The following is a 24,815-nucleotide window of genomic DNA, read 5'->3' on the forward strand; positions in this document are numbered from 1 at the left end:
GAAGGCTGTTTTTTCTTTTGCCCTTTCTGTGAGGGGAACCTGCCAGTACCCTTTTGTTAGGTCTAGGGTTGTGAGATATCGGGCTTTGCCCAGTCTCTCTACAAGTTCATCCACCCTGGGCATAGGATAAGTATCAAATTTTGACACCGCGTTTAGTTTCCGGTAGTCATTACAAAACCTTGTTGTACCGTCTGGCTTTGGGACTAAAACTATAGGGCTGTTCCACCCACTTTGGGATTCCTCAATTACGCCTAGTTTTAGCATTTTTTTAACCTCTAAACTTATAGCCTCTCTCTTGGCCTCTGGGATTCGGTACGGTTTAAGGTTAACTCGGACCCCCGGTTCAGAGACTATGTCATGTTTAATTACGTTAGTTTTACCTGGCTGTGTAGAGAAGATTTCTTTGTTCCTTCTCACTAAACTCTGGACCTCTCGTTTCTGATGCACGGACAGTGTTTCAGCTATGCTAACCTCTGGGTCAGTTTCTTGATTCTCTGACGGACCTGGGGGTACTAGGGTTAACAAGACCTCTCTATCTTTCCAGGGCTTGAGTAGGTTTATATGGTAAATTTGCTCAGGTTTCCTCCTACCTGGCTGCCTTACCCTATAATTTACTTCTCCCACTCTTTCCAAGACCTCATATGGCCCATGCCATTTAGCAAGGAATTTACTCTCCACGGTGGGAACCAGAACTAGTACCCTATCACCTGGAAAAAAAATTCTGACCCTAGCACCCTTATTATACGTATTCCTTTGTGCTTCTTGAGCTTTCTCCATGTGTTCCCTCACTATGGGTAGGACTGCAGCAATGCGGTCCTGCATTTGGGCAACATGCTCTATTACACTTCTGTAAGGGGTAACCTCGTGTTCCCAAGTTTCTTTGGCTATATCCAGTAAGCCCCTTGGATGTCGGCCATACAATAGTTCAAACGGGGAGAAGCCTGTGGATGACTGGGGAACTTCCCTAATGGCAAATAACAGGTATGGTAACAAACAGTCCCAGTTTTTCCCATCCTTATCGACCGCCCGGCGTAACATGCTCTTTAAGGTTTTATTGAACCTTTCCACTAAACCATCTGTTTGTGGATGATAGACTGAGGTTCTGAGATGCTTGATTTTTAGGAGTTTACATAGCTCTTTTGTTACTTGGGACATAAATGGTGTTCCCTGGTCAGATAAGATCTCTTTAGGAATTCCGACCCGGGAAAACAGAAGTACTAACTCTTTTGCTATGTTTTTAGCAGAGGTGCTACGTAGGGGAACTGCCTCCGGATATCGGGTAGCATAATCTAATATTACCAATATATGCTGATGTCCCCTAGCAGACTTTATTAGGGGTCCTACTAGATCCATAGCAATCCGGTCAAATGGTACCTCTATTATGGGAAGGGGTACCAATGGGCTGCGGTATGCTTTGAACGGGGCGGTGATCTGACATTCTGGGCATGAGGAACAATAGTTTGTAATTTCTGCCAGAACCCCAGGCCAATAAAAGCTTCGGAGAACCTTTTCTTTTGTCTTTTCCACCCCTAGGTGTCCCCCCAATGGATGACTATGTGCGAGGTGTAATACTACGTTACGGAATGTCCGTGGTACCAACAATTGTTTAGTTGTAACTGATTTTCTTTTATCAACCCGATATACTAGGTCGTTCTCTACCTCGAAGTAGGGGTAAGCAAGTGACCTATCTGGTTGGCCATGAGTACTATTCTGGTCCCGTATATTTCCCCTTGCTACCGCTAATGTGGGGTCCTCCCACTGGGCCTTCTTAAAACTCCCAGGACTGACCTCTAGGTCAGCGAGGGTCTTATCCTGTACTGGGGTGGTAAGTGCCTGATCAACATCTTGATTTGGGGTATTCCCTACCAAAGTAGTGATGGGGAAGGGAATTTCACAGCACTCCTCCTTTTCCCCCTTCTTATTTGGGCCCTCGTCAACCTCCATTTCTGAAAAAGGGAAAGGATTTGTTTCTTCTAACACTTCGTTATGGTCTGCTATTGAACTCTGGGCGCTATTCTGAGCTGGGGACCACATTTTTAGAAAATGGGGAAAGTCGGTCCCTATTAACACATCATGTGCCAGTTTGGGTACAACACCCACCTTGAAATCTAAAGAACCAAATTCTGTTTCAAAAAAAACATCAACAGTGGAATATTCATGATTATCCCCATGTATACAACAAATTGCCACTCTTTGTGAACTGTTTACCTGTTTCTTCTTAATGGGCAATAGGTATTCGGACACTAGTGTGACCATACTCCCAGAGTCAAGAAGTGCCCGAACCCTCTTACCATTAACCTTTACAAATGCCCACAGATGGTTATTCAAGGGGTCCTCTGGGCTAGGGCCCATACATTGGGACAACAGCGAATAAGGTTCCACGCTGTTGCATTGCATGGGCTCATCATTTAGTGGGCAGATTTTTGCTGTGTGGCCCCTCTCATGACAATTTACACATTTAGGTACATAGTCTGTGTCCCACTTAGAGCCTTTTCCCGGCTCCCCATGTTGGCTATTGCCCTTAGTGTGCGAACCACTGTTGCTGGAGCGGCGTGAAGGTGGTCGCCGCTCTTCAGCGCCCCTTAACCCCGGTACCCTTTTACCGTCTCTGGAAGAGTCCTGGAACCTCGGATAGTGGGGTTGCTCCACGACTGTGGGTTGCGGGTGCTCTTCTGCTGCACTGTACCTTTCTACAAGGGCCACAAGCTCATCCGCATTGTGGGGGTCACTCCGACTGACCCAACGGCGTAAGGCAGAGGGAAGTTTCCTCAAGAACTGGTCCATGACCAACCGTTCCACGATGTGGCTTGCTGAGTTGATCTCAGGTTGTAGCCACTTCCGGGCGAGGTGGATGAGGTCATACATCTGGCTTCGGGTGGCTTTATCCATCGTGAAGGACCATGCGTGAAACCTTTGGGCACGAACAGCCGTGGTTACGCCGAGGCGGGCGAGGATCTCGAACTTCAATTTTGCATAGACGTTAGCTTCGGCTGGCTCTAGATCAAAGTAAGCCTTCTGGGGTTCGCCGCTTAGGAAGGGTGCGATTAGACCAGCCCACTCAGCTTCTGGCCATCCCTCTCTCTGTGCCGTGCGTTCAAACGTGAGAAGATAGGCTTCCACATCATCCGAGGGTCCCATCTTCTGAAGGTAGTGGCTTGCCCTGGTCATTTTCGGAACTGGGGCTGCCTCTGCCAGTGGAAGGTTACTGATAGTCCCCCTCAGGATCTCGAGTTCCTGCTGTAAGCCCTGAGCGAACCGCTTTTGCTCCTCTCTCAGCAGGCGGTTTGTCTCTTGCTGGTTTGCATTAGTCTCTTGCTGGGCTATTAACAGCTGTCGCTGGGTTTCACTCGCCTGTTGCTGGGCTTCATTCGCGTCTTTCTGGACAGCGACATTGCGTACCAGCGCACTCACCACGTCTTCCATCTTGTTTGGAGAGAGAGAAAAAAAAACCTTCTTTTTTTTTTTTTTTTTTTTTAAAGTTCTTTAACCCCCAGACCTTTCAGTGTTCTGCCCGCATTCTCCACCATATGTGACAAACGGCTTACTCCGGGGCTCCGCCGTCTGTCCGGGACTGTTAGAACACGGTCTTTTAGGGTAGGTTAAATGATGAGACGTCACGTACTGTTCCTTTAAACAGGCTATGCCTGGTTTATTCAGTCCCAGGCACTGAGACTGCCACAGTTTAAACAGAAAACAAAGCCAAACAAAAAGCTGCTCGTCTGAGCGATAACTTAAACTTAGATGTCCCTGACTCAGAGTTGGAAGTGGCTTGTCCACTTCCACCAACAAAATAAGTACCTTTGCAGTCTTTAGACAAACTAACAGAATGAATGAAGCGATTTGGGAAAGAGGCTTTCTCACCCCTCTGCAGTTCAGCAGCCTTCCAGGCTCTTGGGCGGGGCCCAGAGGAAACAGGAAACAGGTCTTATATACCTGAACTCTAATCAGCATGACAGGTGACAGAAAACAGGCAGCAGACAAACTGTGGAATGGAGTGCCTGTACCACGAGGCTGCCCTGTTCAGCTTAGACAGGACAGAAACTGTTCAGTATCCTGGGAGCCCTGTATATGGAGTTTATTACCAACCCCTGGTTTCTGTCACAACACACACACGTGTATACACACACACACACACGTGTATACACACACATACGTGTATACACACACACGTGTATACACACACACGTACACATACACACACACACACATGTATACACACACACATACAATGTATACACACAAACATGTATACACACACACACCCCAGCACCACCACATCAGCACACCGGTATGCCCCCCCAGCACACTGGCATTCTCGCCTCCCCACCATTCCCAGCCCCCATCAACACCATCAGCACCCACACATCGCCACCTTTGCACCTCCCCCATCGGCACACCCACATCCGCACCCCCACATCAGCACCAAACCCTCCCAAATCAGCACACCAATACAATCACCATCAGTACAGCCACAGCAGCACTACCACCGCACATGGGCCGCGTGGACCACTCCCCACCCAAATGCCACACCCACACCACAAACATCCCGGGCAACGCCGGGGCTCTCAGCTAGTATATATATAAAAAGTAAAATCGGCTTCTTTTTTTTTTAAAGAAATTGCACTTTTTAAGTCCCTTGTGCTACCAACATAACAATTGTCTATTGGTTAAAGTGTCTTCCTCATGTCTAAAGATGTTTATTTTGTCCATTAAACATCTTCCTTTGTTACACAGGGAAGGAGACCCAGTGATTCCAAACACCAATGAAATGTCAAGATCAAGTCCAAAACCGATGAAAATGAATGGTAACACATGACTTTTTCTGCCTTCTGCTTCTGCACATATACAAGACATGCCTCATATGTGACTGTACAGTATGTTAAAGCAATATAAAACGCTCCATCTTTGTTTAATCTGTGCTATATACCTAAGTAGAGTTTGCCTTTTGTCCCAGAAATGTATTCTTTATGGTGCCTGCCACACAACTATTCCTTCTCCCAATGAAATTGAGGCCCAAAAGTGAATTAAACTATCTTTGTTATGGTATAAAGGTGCAGTGCTCGTGTATTTCCCATGATGGGTATATAATGATGTCTGCAGTACAGTGTTAAATGTGCATTTAACATCAACATCTTGTGTGTAAGGTTTCACATACAGTATGCTCTTAGTATTAAGCAACTTAGTTGCTGAGACACTGTTTCTTATCAGATTGCTTAATTTTGCCTAGGTTATCCCTGTGGAGAACCTTTCAAACGAGTAGAAGCCGCTTCTGATGTTTATGCTCCAGAGGTAATTATCTCATACAGTTATAAGTAACATGTTTGTTTCGCATTACACACTCTAACACTGCTTGTTACCTGTGACCACACTCACAGTATAACTGTGGTGGGCATGAAAGCTGTATACTTAGTAAACAATGAATAGTGAAGGAGCATTAGTTACTGTACATTGACTTCTGACTATTTTAATCTTTTCTTAATAACTGAACCTTGACTGTGCCCTTTTGACGTGCCAGGTACATCATACGCTCTTGCACATTTTCTAGAGGGTGAGAGATTACTCTCGGAGCAATCCCACCTACTCTTATTTTTTCTTTCGACAATCAGAACCAGGGATTTCCCAGAGGTGAACTGCGCTGTTTTTTGCTCCAGGGAAACCTTTTTATGTGCTGTTTTTTCTGGTCCCATCTGGAAAATCAACATGGCCATCATCTGAGTCTCACTCCCATTGGCCAATAGGAAGCTGCAGTGTCCTCAAAGGCTGACATCGCAACTCCCTAATAGATGACCCTGGCGGCCATCTTTGATTTTACTTCCATTTTACTGGCATATTACAATGTAAATATTTCGGGTAACGGGAAGGGTGAGCCAAAACTAGAAGTACTAATTAGCATTAAAGTCAAGTAAGACTTGTGCTAGTTTATCTGCATTACAACAGATGAATACTCGGCTCATCATTTAGTTTGATTTACATTGGATGTATTGATGTGTTCAGTATTTTGAGGTGACTGATTTGATTGAAGATTATTGATTGATGGGGAATGTTTCTGCTCTTACTGGAGAAATAAGTCGGCTCACAATTATTTATTGATAGTGGCTCAGATTCTGGACCTGTAGGAGCCTCTGTATATGCATCTTTATTTATATATCCTCACCCGCATATGCAGTGCTTTACAGAATGAGCAAGACAGTACAGGGAGATAATATACAAAGTTTCACAAGTGCGTTAACCCTTTGGGTGCCCCAGGAGGCAGCCACTTCATCATGGAGCACCATCGGGCACTCCAGGGTTCCCATGATATAGTGGCTATGAAATGCCCTTTCTGTGCTAGTTTTCCAGGGGAGCGCAGAATTGGATCCAACACGCAGGGAAATAATAGAGGAAGACTCCCTGATTTATAGAGGAAGACTCCTCTTTCCTGATTAATAAGGGAAGACTCCTCTTCCCTGATTTATAGAGGAAGACTCCTCTTTCCTGATTAATAAGGGAAGACTCCTCTTCCCTGATTTATAGAGGAAGACTCCTCTTTCCTGATTAATAAGGGAAGACTCCTCTTCCCTGATTAAGTGACACCGTGATCACTCTGAGAAGTGGTTTACATGATAGTAATTTGCCAGCAGGGCCTTGGCACTCTGGTACCACTGCCCCTCCGGCACCCAGAGGGTTTAAAAACAATGTGAATTAGGGAGTCCCTGCACAGCAGAGTTTATAATCCACATCCTTTGTCATCTTATATTAAATCTTGGTGAGTTTCACTGTTGTCAGAATTAAATTAATGTTAGATGGGAAGCAATTATAAGTAGGGCACATACCGTATAAACCGTTTGGTAATTATTATGTTAATTTCAAGACTTGTCAGCCTGCGTGGCATAAGAGAAGAAAGATGTTATCTATGAAAACAGTTGTAAGTTGTACTGTTTAGTGGATAATTATTGGTTTGTGCATTGTTGCTGACAAAGGATCATACAGTGAGTGGAAAAGTACCATCATTACAGCTATAAATAGAGGACTGACATTTGGGCCGGATACTACTAAGTGGTGCTACGCTATAAGGCACCATTCCGTGGCAGAAGGCATCTTATAACCTATTCACCTGAGCGAGAACGTTATCATGTTTTCTTGTAAATATCAGTAAGTGTCCCTGATGACAGGATGAGTTGATCAGTATGTTATATTGGTATTCATTTTATTTTCTGAGCTACAGGAGATTAATCTATCTCTGATGGGGGGCATCGCACTCAATCTGGCACGAACGGTCATGCAAGTCAGTGGCAGTTAACGCCCGATCGGGTGCAATTCTCCGCATGGGAGCATGATGAATCCCGGCATAAGTGCAACCTCACAGTTTCCTTTTTACTATATTTTGTCTGCGATTAATTTAGTTCAGCGATGGATCCTTCTAAATTGCCCTTGTTTTACCTTGCATAGCGGAAGAATCTGCCGAGAAGTTTAAAATAAACACACTGCAACACATAATGAAATCTTTTCATTATAATGATTAAATAGGTGGTATGGAGAAATATTTAACATTCTTACCAAGGTGGGAAGGTGTTTTGAGGTCATTTGTCAAAATGTATCTTGGGCTGAATGTATATAAACAAGCTGTGGATTTAGCACACCAACCACAATCCATTTTATAAAATGACCATCACTAATTGTGTGTTGTCTGCAGATTTAGATTTTAACAAAGCCCTCCTTTTCCAGCATTCAGGTAACATTTGTCTGTGTGTGGTCTAGTGGTTTCTATTATTTATTTTCCAAGTTTTAGCTATAATGTTTTTGATATTGTAACCACTTCACTTTTCGTAGATTCATGTTCTCTGGTTTAAATGATGTGACTTGAAATAAAATGAAAGGTAACCCCAATTCTGTTGGATTTGATGGCAAATAAGGCATGTCAGATAAATGATTTAAAGGCAACTGAAATGCCCAAAACAGGTGATGTGCCATTAAATTATCTAAATAAAAAAGTAATGTGAGATTCGTGCCACTTACCCAAATGTCTGGGGAAAAGAGGGTGTATGCAGTATATATAAAATATATTTGTACTTACTAGTTTTCTTAAATGTATCCAGTGTTTCTTTCATGCACGTTTCGTTTTTTACTAAGGTGAATTTATTTATCAAAAAGTGGCACCTTGTGCTAAATTGACAAAGTAAAAATGTGTATTCACTCTAAGGCCCCTATTCAATATGCTGTGAAGACGTCTTCTCCGTGCTTGAAGAAAGATGTCAGTTCATATAAATAGGACTAAAGTCTTCTTCAGCACAGGAAAGCATCTTCACAGCATATTTAATAAGGTCCTAATGTAGTGTGTACCTGATCATTATTCCACCTCGGCTTACATTTAATAAGGTGCCTCATGGCCCTTTAAGCAGTTGCGTTTTTGCGGTCCTGGTGTGAATTGTTCTGAGGATGAGCCTATATACATATACAGTAACGCCCATGCTCTTTGTTGCCAAATAAAACCCATATTTACCAAGCCTATGCTGTGCCAAAGGACACCTACTGACACTAGAAGACACCTTGCAATGCATTCAAGTGAATGGGCGATAAGGTGTCTTCTGGTGTTCATAGGCATTTATGCAGGGTTGCCACCTTCTATTGAAGGCTAACCTGGAGACTTTTTGCAATTACATTTTTTACATTTATTTTTTTATTTATATATTTATTTCTTTTACCGGCGGCATCATCTCCCCCTGCGAAGTCGAGTCAGTATGGCTCTGCGACATCAAATGGCACGCGTTGCCATGACAACGTGGCGTAAAGTTGCCATGACAACGGGTTGCTTTATGACACTAAGGCATAATTTGATGCCCCGTTGTCATGGCATCGTGGTCACAGAGTGTCCCATTGTCATGGCAACGCAGCACCATTTGACAGCGTGCGCCATGTTGACGGGATTTGCAGGGGGAGATGCCCCCCCTGGAGATTTTTCAGTTAAACCCGTAGCACGGAGACACGTGGTCGAAACCCGTAGTCTACAGGTCAAACCCGGAGTGGTGGCAACCCTGGTCTTATGGCACAGTACCATTAAATATGGCCTAATGTCTTCCTGGTAGCTAATTCTTGAGGATGTGTGTGGCCTTAAGCTATTTACTACAGGAGCCAGTAGCTGCAGTATTACCTTACTCTACATCTGTGTTCCAAAGCTACACTTGGCCAGTGACTCTTTGGGGCCTATTCTATAAGCCTTCAGAAAAAAAATTGCTGGGACGTTTACGCTGCCAGTTTTTTGAGCGTTGCTATCACGGTATTCTGAAAAAATTGATTACCTGTGATAGCACAATTCCCAAAACGGGCGAGTAGCCTGTGACGTGAAGATCGCCTCTCTGAAAAGGGCTCATCTGGCGATTTGTTCCAGCTGCAGAGAGAGCTGCACAGAGAGAGCCCGCCTCTCCCTGCACATATCTCAACAGCGCTCAAAAGCTTTTAATAACATTTTTAATATTAGTGTACGTGAGCAGGGGGTCTCCGGAGCAGAACCGCGTTGATTTCAGGTCCGGGGAACCCCTGCGAGACATCTAAATGCATAGGAGATACCGGCACCCCATAACGGGGCCTGTATCTCGGGAAGCAGGGGGTCCCCGGATCTCAAATCAGCGTGGTTCTGCTCCGGAGACCCCCTGCTCACGTACACTAGTATTACATTTTTTTATTAAAACAGCTTCATTACCTTAGCGGCTAGCTACTAAGACAATCAAGGGGTTAACAACCAGTGCCCGGTTTATTGTGGGTAGCGGGGGTGGTTGAAGGTGGTATTTGACCCTTGGTGGGTGTGTAGGCCTTGCGGGGGGGGGGGAGGGGAGTTTTGCGGGTGGAGTTAACCCCTTCATTACCTTTGCGGTTAATGCCGCTAACGTATTGAAGGGCTTAACCCCCCGCTACCACCCGGTAGGCCTAAACATCCATCCTTGGGGCTACTACCCCCTTCACCCAATCCCTCTACCCACAATAAAAAAACTACACACAACAACCCTACTACCCACCTCCTCTACCCCTGACCATCCCTCCCCCAACACATACAGATGCAGTGGCCATTAATGTGACAAATCACAGCGCTGTTTTCGTGTGCGCTGCTGTACTCCACGCGGCATGAACACGGCCAATCGCCCCAGGCACGCATGTTTATCTCGGTTGCTTTGTTTGAATATCATGGATTGTGTGCAATTAAATGCAATGAAATGAATGAATTGTAATGTGTGCAGTACTGTGCTACTGTTCTACTGTGCTACTGTGTCAATTTCAGGTGTTTAAAAGCCAGAACACTAAAATGCCATTTTATGCACTCGCGTCTTAAGGTGGTACGGTTGGAAGAAATCCCGCACCATGACATGGGTATTCCGAGGTATACAGCGCGTGATTTGCTAAAATAATGGCCGCTGCATCTGTACAATACAGTAATGGGCAAAATAACTATTATCCACATATGGATAATAGCGCATTTGCCCATTCAAAATCAAACATTAGCTAGCCAGCATAAATAAAGTACAGGCAGTCCTCGGTTATCCGACACAATGCGTTACTCAAAATGGCGTTGGATAGCGAAACGTTGTAAAGCGAAATACGTTTTCCCATAGGAACACTGTTTAAATGAAAGGTTCCGTTCCTGAAGGCATTTTTAATGCTAAAATACAGAAAATATTTTATGCAGACAATAAGATATGCAGCACACACAAATTATATAGTGCATATACTGTATTATATATATATATATATATATATATATATATATATATATAATATAATATATAGTATAATATATAAATATATTATATACACATAAACAACTTTGCAAAGCGTCGTAAGAGCGTTGGATAAGCCGTTTTGGCGTTGTAAAAATGAACATAGGTATGCATTGCATAGCGTTGGATAAGCCATTCGTTGTAAAACAAGGACTGCCTGTAAATACAACTTTCCATGGGTATGAAATATCACTGTGCCAATCAACGGGTAGAGGGTGGGTATAGTGGCCCTTGGGTGGTTAGGCCTCCTGGGTGGGTAGCGCGGGAGGGTGGGTTGACCCCTTAATTACTATAGCTGATATTAGTCGCTAAGTTAATTAAGGGGTTAGGGGCCATTAGATTGTATTTTTTCATGTACTCTTGCTGGCAACGGAGGACATGGACCTGCAGTATGATGATGAGGACGCCCTTAATGATGACAGGGGTAAGTAGAAAGTTTTATTTATGCTAGCTGGCTAATGTTTGATTTTGAATGTATAAATGCGCTATTATCCACATGTGTTGGGGGAGGGATGGTCAGGGGTAGAGGAGGTGGGTATTAGGGTTGTTGTGTGTAATTTTTTTTATTGTGGGTAGAGGGATTGGGTGTAGGGGGTAGTAGCCCCAAGGATGGATGTTTAGGCCTACCGGGTGGTAGCGGGAGGGGTATATCCCTTCATTACCATAGCGGTATTAACCGCAAAGGTAATGAATGGGTTAACTCCATCCCAGCAACCCCCTCCCTCACCCGCAAGCCCTACACACCCACCAAGGGCCAAATATCACGTTCACCCACCCCCGCTACCCACAATTAACATGGCACTTGTAGTTAACCCCTTCATTGCCTTAGCAGTTAGCCGCTAAGGTAATGAAGTTTCCTGTAAATGCATTTTTATTGCATGGGATTCATGCCGGGGGCCTCCAGTGCTGATATTAATGGGTATCAGCTCCGGAGACTCCCGGCATCACTCCGATGCAGTAAAAAAGCATTTTTTCCCCCTCGCCGCCTTCTCAGCAGGTTCTCCCAAGCTTCACGCCATTTTTTCCTGGCATAAGGATTTTGGGAGAAACTCGTCATTCTAGAGTTGCGATTAGCCTCGATAAACTAACCGAGGCTACTAGAATTGCATGAGTTTCAGAACCTGCCGATAAGTGGCTTATCGCCACTCACCCGGCGATGTGTTTTGGACGGCTGAAAAAATTGGCGATTCATGCCTTTATCGCACACTTATTGAGGCTTACAGAATAGCACTAGGCATTTTGGCCGAAAAGGCCTTGATAAGTGAGTTATTGAGGCTTTTAGAATAAGCCCCTTTGTGTTTTCATTCTACTTAACATACTGTATAGTGGATATAAACAGTATTCCTGTTCCATGTACAGAATGAGCATGACATGAGATTGTCAGGCACTCTATGTTGTAAATGTATAATATTTTAGAACTGCACACAAACACACACACATACTTGTCAAAGAAAAAAGGAAATCATCCCTTGCGTGAGATTTGTAATTGACATATTATTGTGTACATTAATAAAGCTCTATGATAATGATACAAAGGGCAACATGGGGATGTAAGTGGACGATATTTGTTGAATAAGTTGATCTTTACAAAAACTTTTTTAAATTGATAACTGCACTGTGTAATATCTCGGGGGTGAGGGGGAAGAAAAGCACAGACTATTGTAAAATGTACATATTCAACAAAGTCTATCCATTGTGCAGATATACAGTATCAACACAAAATTGCCATTGTGATTATTGTTTTATTATGCACGATAGTGGTTGTGCAATCTGTGCTGGATAATGATAAACTTATCACTGGCTCTTTGAATCATCTACACTTCCCCTAATTTGGTATAATGCAAAACATTGATGCTATCCAAAATATCGCCTACATTTGAAAACGTATTATGCCATATCTTACCACAATTTATAAACATCAGAGTAGGTGTTGATTAAGTGAGTGCTTTCATTTTCGGGGCATCAGAAATATGTCTTGCTACTGTACATGTGAGTGGCGCTGCAATGGGGACATGTCACCAAAGTTTTGGCCACTTCCAACAATACTTCAACACGGTCACACCCAACCATGAAAGATAACATATTCTCATTCATAAATGTAGTGTCCCTTTTGTCTGATTGAAGAATAACAGTAAAATGTGTGACATTCTCCTCACTGAGTGTAACGGTTTATAAGAAATGGCTTGTTTGTGGCTTGTTTCTAAACCTGCTTATTTTTTTTTGTGTGCCCTTAAAGGCAGGCGTAGTTCATGTTGTATTGGAAAAGCCTGTCTGTGGAGAGTTGGGATTTTCCCTGGTAGGAGGCGAATTTGGTATATTTGTGAAGTCCATCAGTCCTGGGGGTGTAGCTGACATAGAGGGGAGCTTACAGGTTGGAGACAGATTACTTCAGGTAATTTTATAAACCCTCTACTTCTCCCCTCCCCACCCCCCCCTTTTGCTCTGAACTGGAAAGAGGATATAGGGGAGGGGAGGGATTTTCAGATTTGACACCTTTTTATATGATTAAGAATCTCTATTAGGCCGATATTTTAGGCATACTCACTATCTTCTTAAGCACCCATAAAAATGATATAAAAAGCTGACTTGCTATTGTCATGCGTTATTAAGAAAGCGTTATTACGACATCTCTCATCCATGACGATCCTTACCCATCAAAGAATGGAAACTTCAGCAAATGAAAGCTATATATATAACTGCAGCAGATTCTGTTTCTATAAGCACAGAGTGTGTGGTCACCACTACGGACTGCAGAAGGACAGTCCGGTTATGCGAGTTTACAAAAGCATTATGCGTGACATAGGAATGATTTACCACGCTAAGCTTTTAAAGATGAATTTCTGCGCATGCATAGTAATTTACTCCACAGAGAAATCTAGCTTCCCACACCACTTCTCCTCATGTACTGTGTTATAGATTCGGATTCAGTAAAATATGTGTATATACTTTGAAACATCATTGATGTGGTTCTTATGTCATGTTTATATTTAAGTGGAAAGAAGCTTTTGTTTGACCAAGAATTAACATGCTAATGCCATTATTTTGAGTCACGTTTCCATGCTGTACAAACAAAACATTGCATAGGAGATAAACCGATTTCCTAATTGCTATCTTTAAAGTCTCCCTGCTTGTGAATGTTAACAATAACACGTGTTTACTTATTTAAGTCCAATTTGAATGTGATGGTCTTTAGAGCTTGGAATACTTGACATTGATCTTTCATAGCACGGAAAACAGAAGACCCACCAGGGCCACAGAATAAAAATATACACATGTTTTTCTGCCTTTACCAATTAAATTCTTTGAGAAGATAATTTTTCTTAATGTACAGTACATGTATGAGCTGTTTATTAAGTGCATAGGACATTCAAGGCGAAAACATGGTATTTTAGCAAACGAAGGCGTAACTCAGCGGGTAATGTCGCTACCTTTGAAGCGCATGAACTTGGTTCAAATCTTGTTATCAGCTCCTTGTGACCTTGAGCGAGTCATTTTTATCTCCCTGTGCCTCAGGCACCAAGTTAGATTGTAAGCTCTTCAGACAGGGACTCGTATCTGCAAAAATTCTATGTACAATAATACTGTGTGCAGTGTCAGATCTATATAAGCAAACGTTATTATTTTTATGTTTGAACATGCCACATAAGGATTGCGTAAACTTTAAGCAAGAAAGACAGCAGCTCCACAGATAAATTGGCATTTACATGGGGCACTTTATGATCCTAAAGTAACTGCTTCCCAAACATTAAGTTCTTTTCAGTTCCTCTAAAATAGTGAAAGTGTAGGTCTGCAATTGTAATTTCTAGTTTCCAGGTACGTTAGAGATAGGAGCCGCGCTGAAATCGTACAGCTAGTAACCTTTGAAGTGAGGATATGGCATTGGAATTAAAGCTGGTCCAATTTATTCCTAGGCAAAGTATATTGAAAGTTGTGCACTTTTATTAACCCCTCAGATGCCAGAGGGATTAGGACATAAAGCAATGCAGACACCCCATTTGAGTGAGCATCGGTATATTCATCAGTAAAGCTCTGGCTGTGCGGTGGCTTGAAGGTCTTCTAATATATCGCTACCACTACTTTGTACTTAGGCCTGTCAGTTTCAACTTAGGAATTCCTTTAGAATTTTGTGGGATCTGTATCAAAATGGTGTAATTTGCCTCACAAATTGACATTTACATTAATTTGAACCAGCGATATATGAATGACAGAGATTAATAACACCCAATCCTGGCAGATTTATTTGATCAAAAATAGAGAGGAAAAAACGTTGTTGCAAGCGCAACTTTTGATACATCTCATTATAATATTGTGCTGGCTCCTTCCTCCGCTAACTCCTATAATCACCCCCCAAAATGCTCATGGCGCAGATGGAGAGAATTGGAGCAAAAAATAGAGCAAAGCTGATTGATACATTGATGCTGTTACGTAGTATTAAAATAACACAATTTGCAGAGGTTTTTGGAGCAGTGCTTCAGTTTGTAATACTTGTCAGTGCAGAGTAAATAAGTACTTCAGTATTAGGGGTACCTTTTTTATTTGGACTAACAATTCACATTATAAGAAAAACTTTCAGGAGTTCTCCTCTTTCTCAGATCGAGTAAGAGAGGAGAACTCTGGAAAGTTTGTCTTATAATATCAATTGTTAGTCCAAATAAAAAAAGTATTACCTATTACTGAAGTACTTATCTACTCTGCACTATTGTAACTGGACTAACACGGCTATTTCTACTTAATTCATGATACTTGATACACATCCCCCTCTGTCTTCTGACCTTCTGCTCCTAACAAGATCCTAAAGCAAGTACTATGTGTTTTATACTTTAATATATTTCTTGTTTTATTTGAGGGCTACTGAAGATTTTATAAATGGTACAACAAAGATGAAAATGGTAAAAAAAAAAAAAAGGAGTTGCCTAACAAAATGATTTCACTGTATTGCAACAGCAAATATGTTGCTAATTAAACTTCTTTTCCAGTGATATCAGACAACAAAAAGTCAGGGAGTGGTAGGTGCATAATATTACTAAATACTGGTCTTAGATGGCAACACGCGGACTACCAGCCACCAGCTACTGCCTCCAATGTGTGTGACCTTTATTTATTGGAAGAGCTGTGCTCCACAGAGATTTATCCCCACTCCCACTTTCTTATAGGAGAAAAAAAAAGACAATATAAGCATACGGTATACCTAGCAAAGGAGCGGTGTGGTGATAATTATACCACGTACACTTCGTCTGTAAGGATTCAAAATAAATGTAGAACTAGAAGGAGGAAACTTCTCCAAACACTAAATGTGTCCCTATCACAAGTTGTTTCTCTTGCTGAGCAATATGACAATAACATTTGGTTGCCAGAACTAACAGGAAAATGCCTTCTTCTTCCTCAGGTAAATGGGGAAAATATGATAGGAGCCACACACGCTAAAGCAGTGTCCAGTGTTCGAAACGTCATGGGGCTGGTAATGTTTGATGTGGCTCGAGAGGTCATGCCAAGAGACACTACATCTAGTTTTAACACGTGCAATGGAGACTTGGGTAAGCATGACATTTTTAAAAACAGAACAGTGAACCATGTAAAATCTTAGCTCGTGGCCTTTGATACATTAATGCTTTAGTTAAGTAGTAATTGTTCTATTTTTATGGAGCTAGATAATTTTGTCTAAGGTTGCTCTGGTGGGTGGGCAGTCAAATGCTTATCAAATCTATACGTGAAAACAGATCCTAGTGCATTATACAGTTGGTTTTATTGTCCAGTATATACATGACATCTTGTTGGTTAATATTCTTGAGTATTTTCCTTGGCACATTTGTGACTTTTGAAATGGATCATTTTCCAAAGATCCTGAGATCCATGATGATGACAACGAATATGATGACAATGAAGACGATCAGAATGATGTCATCCAGTCTCTGCTTGATGTGGTACATGAACAAACACAGAACCTCCTACAACTCAATCGAAAGAATGCCGTTTCAGATGAACGCTTGCCAGGTACGGCAGTCCATATTGAGAATAAGATAGGAAATAATAGGTCAATGGTAGCTTTGTAAATGCCATAAAACAACTCTGACATGTAAACAAAAGTAAACCAGTGGGAATTTTCTAGGAACTGTTGTTTGGTAGCTCCTGAGCAGGAACAAAGGAGCGGTAATGATGTATACAGCAGTAACATTTTGCAGGTGCCTTAATAGCTCTCTGGGACATGGTGTGTATGTTACTGTATCTAGGAGCCAGAGTGATTAGTGAAACACAGACCCATTCATTGCCTTGCTAGACTTGAAAGTCACTTGTACAGCGATAGTTACGAGTTTTGTATGGAAACATATAAACTGTCCTTCCTTCCAGTCTCAAAAACATGATTCCTATTCCTGTGGCAGTGGTTTTCAACCTTGAATATTTATTGTAACTTGCTGAACCTCAACCCATTTATCCAATGTATGTAAAAATACTACTTTCGCAGTAGGGCTTATATATATATAATATATTACCAAGTGTATTCTGTATAAAAGGATAGTATGGAATGTAACCCTTTTAGTGCCGGAAGGGCTGCAAAGCGGTCACATGATCGCTCCGTCACTGATGATGAAACGTAAGAGGAAAAGTCCTCCCCTCCTGTTCGTCTTCCTGTGAGATCGCGTGGGATCCACCTGAGTGCAGAACGCAATCTCCGCGACACAATCTAGCAATAAGACTATGACATAGCAGACTGCGTCATGGGGCCACTGGAGTGCCAGACCCCATAATGTAGTAGTTATGCCCAAAGGGTTAATAAACATGTTAAAATATGAAATAAAAAATGATGACAAAATCAAATGAACAGTCTTGAAGAATAAAATGTTCACCATTACCAAATGTTGGTATTAGGTAACCTGGTATCTATTTGGGGAAGAAAATAGTAGAGATGTTACACACCAAAATGGAAAAATCAATACAATGGATCCTTAGACCAGTGCTCCTAGTCCATGGGAAGACCCGGTGCTTTTCTGTAGTAGATTCCAAGGCAAGAAGGGAAGTTAAGGCCGAGTTTATAGTAGGGGCTATGACGACGGCGACGCAACCGCGTGACGTCAGCCGTCGCCGCCCTACAGCGTTTCCTTCACTCTGGTGCAGGAAACCAGAGATCACGACCAGGGGGCGTGGAGGAGGTGTGGCCATGAGCGGTTCGCCCTCATTGGCTGAACCGCTCACGTGCCGCTGATGTCACGCGGAGATCGCTGTTGAAATCAAAATCCTCTGACTTCCAGCGAGCGCGTGGCGTCACCCGTCGCGGTCGCGCCCATTGTGGACACCCGCAACGCAGTTCATGTACTTGCTGCGGCTCTGCGCAACATCGCAGTTGCCAGAGCAAGTATAAACTCGGCCTAAGCCGAAAAGTCGGTTTTGTTCTGGCTACAATAAATACAGTATCTTCTTTTTCAAATCTGAAGTGCCTAAGTTCTCGTCTTGCCTTGGAACCTTGCGAGGAAACCATGGATTGAAAACCACTGTCTTGGCATTTCTATGCTCCTTGGCCTTCAAAGTGTAATGCCTATGGGAGCGGTGTTGAGAGACAAGTCTCCAACCTTCACCGGTCAGATTGATATGTAAGAGAAAGCTGAAGTCCAAGCTTTTTCTCTCTGAGGGGGTCAAAGATATTAACTGAAAGCTTGTATTATTTTTTTTATCAACAGATACCCTATATGTTTTCTAGGTCAGTGACCCCCTTTTATGTTGTTTTTTTACCATCTCAGGCCTGAACAGATAGATTAGAGACCTCTCTCAACCACCTGCCTTAAACTTATGTAAAACCTAAATCTTGTGTAAAACCTATGCTGAAGTGATTAATATTTAGACAGTAGAACACTGTGAGTATTTCAGTATTAGGGGATATTTGTTTTATTTGGACTAACAACTGATATTTTAGGACAAGCTTTTCAGAGTGAGACTCTTCGTCAGGTCGGTAATGCTAATCGCTTGACGTTTGGAATAGAGCAGGACTCAAGAAAGCTTGTCCTCAAATATAATTTGTTCAAATAGAAAGCTATCACCTAATACTGAAGAACACATATATATTTTTTTGCACTATTGCATCTGGACAAACACAGCTACCTCAATTGAATTCATGATAGAACAATGTGAAGTGAATGTGCTGTTTAATGTGTATGCTTTTTTGTTGTAATAAGTAAAACCATTTTAATTTTGATTGGTACAGTGGAGCGAAATGAGGAACATTTAGAGGAGAAAGAAGACACAGATTGTGACGGTTCCTCTTTACCTGATGACTCTCCTGAGGTAACACAAATAATCTTCTGGTATCTTTAGAAATTCTATTCACATATGTATCATATAAACATTTACATAACTAGATGCTCCACCTTTTATTCCATCTTTCCTAATCCCACACACAAGAATACGGCACAGTTTATTTTGTGCTGAGGCATTTGTTCTATGGAAAGCATTATGTTGGGCTCATGCGTTACCTGTGAAATGAGTAAGACAGGTCAGGTCACATGGTAATAATGGCAGCTGTCACTGTGCAGACAAACTACCAGAAATGCCAATGTCAAAAAGCGTTTTCTTGAATCCTGATTGATGTAAGTGAGAAGATGGGTCCCTGTTCAATGGATAATAGTATCCACTCCATGGTAGATGTTCAGAATCACTAGACAGTGCAAATCACTGTTATCTCACCTTTCTAAACAGTGTCCCGAGGCCTACTCAAAAGAGCACTTTTAGGCAAAAGATATGGTCCATTTTAAAAGCTTGTATACTGTATGTTAAGATTCACCATAGAATAAGTTACATACTGTACAATAAGACACTAAACTATCTGAGACTTATAATCTTTGGATCTATGTGCCTAGAATACCTGAATAGACACAGATTGTTCAGACACACAACCACAAGGTAAATATTTGCTGTGATGCTGTACATTTGCAATAGAACTTCAAGCATCCACAGACTAATACAGCCTGTGTTAAGAATACGAAATCCAGTGTAATTAATAGTGGATATTGAAATAACTGTATATAACAATGTATAGCATAATAACCATTGGAGAACATTGCTTTACACTTTGATGTAAGGTGTATTCATATTTTCCATATTGCAGGCCACTTCATTAATTAATCATTGCCTATTGCTTTTTCTTAGCCAACCAAAGTAAACGGTCTGGGATATTGCAGTGATAAAAGGAAACCTCAAAGGTAAGTATCGTGAGTGATTTGGAATGAATTACATTCATGTTAAATACTGAAATGGATATATATATATATATTATGTTAACTTGAGTTCTATGACGTGTCTGTATTGGAGATCAGGGATCAGCATAAAACAGCATTGGTAATCAAGCAGTGAGAGTTTATCCTTCACATCTCCAAGGGTCTAAATAGAATGTCAGGCACTCACTCAAGGTGGGAAAGGACAAGTAAATTTTGTTGGATTGCCGTATTAAACGCATTTTTATTTGAATCCCGTTACAATGCAAGAAGACACTACACACAAAAACAAAAGGGTTTAAGAAATATATAATCAAATATAAAAATACAAACCATTCTAAGGCCTCGGGCATGGTCAGCGCCGTGCTGAGGCGCGTGGCTGCTCGGCACTGAGCCCCTGCAGCCGCAATGAGAGCGGCATGAGCAGGGGCTCGCGCACGCTTCCGCACGCCTGCGGAAGCGTGTGTCTTACCAAATCTTTAGTTTCTGTGCTTGCCGGAGCGCAGGGCCGGTAACGTGAGCGGTTCGCCCAATGAGAGCGAACCAGCTCCGTGACATCACTGGCCCGCCCCCAGACACGCCCACGGACGGCGCGCGATCTAAGGCCAGGGAAAGCACCGCTTTCCCTGAGCCTCAGCGCGCCTCCGCACGGCTTCAGTCTCTATGGACTAAGCCTAATACATAAAGCAAAATTGTAACTACACAAAATACGTATAAAGTCTAACAAAAAATAATAATTGACCAATTATAAGAAGACAGAGCATCCTACCCGTGGGAATGAGTACAGTGTCACCTTACATTTGTGTAGTTTATCTATTCAGGTGGTAAGAGGGTTCTCCACCTTAGACACTAGCACCTTTTAATTATACTTTAGATTAGTGTTCACTGAACTCCATTATTTTTCTCGATGTTCCCCCCTTCATCATTTATTTTTTGGAGTAATATTTGAATCCATATTTGAAAGTGCTTCACCTTCTGTTACTACCCTCCTCCCTTTCTGGACCAATGTAAATCAGTAGATACATTCACCATTCTATGCACAGTACTTTAAGAAGGCTTACACTATTTTCAGTGCAGTATATTTACCATGTTTTGTGCTATAATATATTCATACAGTATGTACTGAAACATGTGAATGGCAAAATAATTAGTTCATTAAGTATCCATGGGGATATTCATTATGCAGTGCTTTTAATGAGGTGCAGCATTCTTTGTTTCCTGGATACCACTTGATTCAAGCTGGAATTATGCTTTTCAACCACAGAATCATAGTTGCACTTAACATGTATGTCTCCTACTGTAAGACTTTCACATATAAACATTGTACATTGAACAAGTCCCCTTGGACTTCTGTTTCCCTGGCCCCTCCAACACTGTAAGTACCAGTAAAGAGTGGGCAGTGTTGGGAGTCGATTATGCAGGGCCTGTAATACTTGTGTGTGTGTGTGCGTGCGTGCATGCGTGCGTGTGTGTGTGTGTTAGCAGTAAAGTTCAGGAATAGGCTGTAATTGTGAAGGGGGTCTATGACTGTAGGTAGGCTGGCTTACTAGCCACTCCCCAAGGAAAGAGGGTGTTTTCCCTCTAGAGTAGTTTAAGTGTAGTTCTGGGCTGCCCTTCAGAGTATGATGATGCAGCAGTAGTCTCTCCTAAAGAGGAGCAGACTGAGGCTTTGCCCTGTTGGGGGGTAAGGTGTGCTTAGGATGGGTGCTCTGGGCCTCAAGCCCTGGTTACTGCCTGCAGGGAAGAATGCCTGTATGATGTACCCCATGCTGTATCAATAAATCCCAGCTATACCCCATCTGGTGTACTGCTTGAAATGATCACCCAAAGAAGAAGTGCCCATGAGGTCCATTTTTGTCAAGCCAGGATCCTCTGGGGCTGGAGGCGCTGCCACTGATGTGAACCACCTTAAGCCTGTCCTGATGTTCTCCCCACGCCAACATAGAGATCTCCAGCCTCCTGTTTACCAGGCAGGTATGCACCAGCACCATATTACACCGGTAGAGACCCAATCTCACATAGGAAGGGGGAAAAGGTGCTATATATATATACTCTGACAAATCGCTATATTAGCATGAAATGCGTTAGAGGTATATCCCTACGCTTCCATGTTGTCTACCATCAATAAAGATTAATTTTATTATCAGTCGTGCTTAGCCCCAGACTACTTTTGACGTTTGCTGTGCTCCGCTTTTTTTCTCCACGTTGATAATCTTCTCTGCTTATACTTCGGCTGGATGCACGGTACACACCAGCAATCAATGTGAGTACAACCTTTTCTGTATGAAGATTGCAATGATGAGAATCATACTCTAGGGGTTTTTGTCTACTATATAGGGACCTGCCGAGTCACTATTGTTCTAACACCACTTTAGCTGATTCTAGCAGTGTTCCCTTTACAGGCAATATGTTAACCCATTAATGAGTTCTGCTATCAAGATTACTCAGTCCTACTCACTGGTGTGTTTTACATATACCTGTCCTTTGTCCTTTCAAGACTTCATTCATGGTGTTGTGATCTCACACTCAGATGCACTGATATTGAAGAATATTCTTCTTGAGTGTTTGCTATATATATATATATAGTGTGTATATATATATATATATATATATATATATATATATATATTGATTGTGTGTGTTTATATAGTGTGTGTTTATATAGTGTGTGTGTGTGTGTGTGTGTGTGTGTGTACTGCACCGACACACTTTATTCGAGCAAATACCTGGTATGTACCTGGCAGATACCTGGAATGCGCCACTCCTCACCTCTGACAAGCCCCGTTGCATTTGCCTTCCCAGCCTGGGTTCATGCCTGGCTGACGGGCGGCTGATCTGTTAAATGATAATGATTAGGATTTAATAGGCTGCAATGCTTCGCGTGTCTACCAGATGGCATAAATTCCTGAATTGTAATGCAGTATATATATATATACTGTGCAGTATTGCAGCCAGAGGGAATAAAATGCTTCAATCCCTGCTTGGAAAATAACTCAATGCACTCGGGCAGAAAACAGTCACAAACCTCAATACACCCGGGTATACCCGAATTCGTGGGACTAGCCAAGCTCGAATAAAGTGTGTCGCCAGTGTATATATATATATATAAACAAAGGTTGGAGCGTAGGTAATATGTACAGTCTTCCATACATGTTAGGCCAATTCTTTTCCATGCTGCATACTCCATAAGTACATTTAATTATAGTGTTACTGATACATTGCATCATATGGGTAGGTTTTGGCTCGCCAGATTTTTGTTTTACTAAGCTATTCCCTGGCGGTCTATAGCTCCTCCCTGCAGGACAGAGCCCCTACCAATTCTCCAATTAGGATAAAGGTATAATACATCTCATTGTCAGTCTGTACATCAGCCTCCACTGAAGAGCAGGTGAGTGTCTGTAGCTGACAGAAAGAAGAGATATGTGTAAGTTTTAGTATTTCACACTAGGGTATTTCTGCACCCACAGTTTACCTTAATTATAAGAGAACTCTGATACTGGCTTTGGCCAGCTTTTAATTGCACTGAATCACAAATAAGCATGTGCTTCATTTATTTAACCCCTTCAGGGCACTTAACCATATTTCGGAAAGTTTAGTCCACAGGACAATTAGAAATGACATATATGCATTGTAGTTATCTGCTAAACGAAGTCTACCTTGACGAGGTTTGCAGGCTTGAATCATGTTTTGATAAAAAGATGCAACCAAATGGCTCCTTTGTCACACAGACTTAGGCTCAAAATGTAAACATGTCACTAGTATATTTTAGCCCAAATTGGAAGGAGCGCAGGGTCTGTTCTTTGTTTTACGTAAACATTGTAAGGGCCAGATGCACTAAGCTGTGTTAGGCTATTTAACCTAATGGTAACTTAAATTAACATCAGGTTAATCATAACACCTATGAATGAAAGCAAATAACCTAACGCTTATCGAGTGCGACCCCTTAAATAACGTGTGGTTATTTTGTTTCCCGCCGTTAGTGCTTCTACAACTTTCTTACCACATTGTGCCATTGTGATGTCACTCTTCTGGCCCTGAGGGACTGTTCTGATTCTAATAGCCAGGTGCCCCATTGTATTGACTAATGTTCCATTGATAATGTAACCACCAAAGCACATCTCACCATGCTGATGTGGTGTCACAATTGGTCTTTATGTAATCATTGAACTGGCATTCATCGGTGTCTTGGCAGCACACTTTCACATGTCTTAGTCCTGAAAAATGTATTCTTGGCTAGTGGGTAAGTTGTTGTTAGGTTTCATTGCCATTTACAGTCTTACAGTATCCGATAAAGCCTAAGTGGACTATGTATTACTTCACTTTTGGAGCAAGTGCGTCTCGACACATTGCACTGGTTTTTGGAGGACAGTTGCATCAAGATGAGAAACCATTTCTTATATCTGGTTCAGTTTGTTAGGAGCCAAACATGTACCCCACCTTAAGCTTAGTAGGGATGGAATCTTACTTGTGAGGTGTTTAACCCCCTAGCATATGTTCAGTTAATAGTTCTTGTGGAAATCAGTATCATTATACATAAATACCTCTTTATGTGTTTCAGTCCAGATGTGGGCAGCTTTTGCGGATCATTTCAAAGTACTCTCAAGAACTGCATTTAGCATGCATGCAATTTTGTATGTTTCACAAGCAAGTCTTGCTGACTGATGTGGCAGTGACACATGGTTATAGAATTCTAAGGGCTGGGAAATGATAAACACAGGAGGAAGAGTAATATATTACTTTCTTTGTAACACTTTGTCTCACCATCATTTTCTTTTTTCTACTTTACACTGTCTCTTTGTAGGATAGTTAAATAAAAAAAGTTTGAGTGTCAAATTCGCCTTCCTTTTATGCAGACAATTCTCTTGACTACTTG

The 24,815-nt window shown here is 42.0% G+C and overlaps 1 protein-coding gene across 9 annotated transcripts in view; it reads left to right on the plus strand.

The window, feature by feature from the left end:
• Nucleotides 1-24,815, plus strand: part of PTPN13 (protein tyrosine phosphatase non-receptor type 13) — a 285,427-nt gene that overhangs the window by 227,707 nt on the left and 32,905 nt on the right. For 7 of the 9 annotated variants that reach the window (XM_075605884.1, XM_075605865.1, XM_075605874.1 and 4 more), the window contains 7 exons: nucleotides 4,735-4,805; nucleotides 5,228-5,289; nucleotides 12,982-13,137; nucleotides 16,132-16,279; nucleotides 16,584-16,736; nucleotides 18,937-19,016; nucleotides 19,878-19,930. In XM_075605884.1, coding sequence (XP_075461999.1) covers nucleotides 4,735-4,805; nucleotides 5,228-5,289; nucleotides 12,982-13,137; nucleotides 16,132-16,279; nucleotides 16,584-16,736; nucleotides 18,937-19,016; nucleotides 19,878-19,930 — 723 coding nt within the window. The remainder of the gene's footprint in view (nucleotides 1-4,734; nucleotides 4,806-5,227; nucleotides 5,290-12,981; nucleotides 13,138-16,131; nucleotides 16,280-16,583; nucleotides 16,737-18,936; nucleotides 19,017-19,877; nucleotides 19,931-24,815) is intronic. The other 2 variants (XM_075605906.1, XM_075605915.1) reach the window with 1 other exon arrangement.

This window comes from Ascaphus truei, chromosome 1 (genome assembly GCF_040206685.1).
Source record: "Ascaphus truei isolate aAscTru1 chromosome 1, aAscTru1.hap1, whole genome shotgun sequence".
In the NCBI taxonomy this organism is placed as follows: Eukaryota; Metazoa; Chordata; class Amphibia; order Anura; family Ascaphidae; genus Ascaphus; species Ascaphus truei.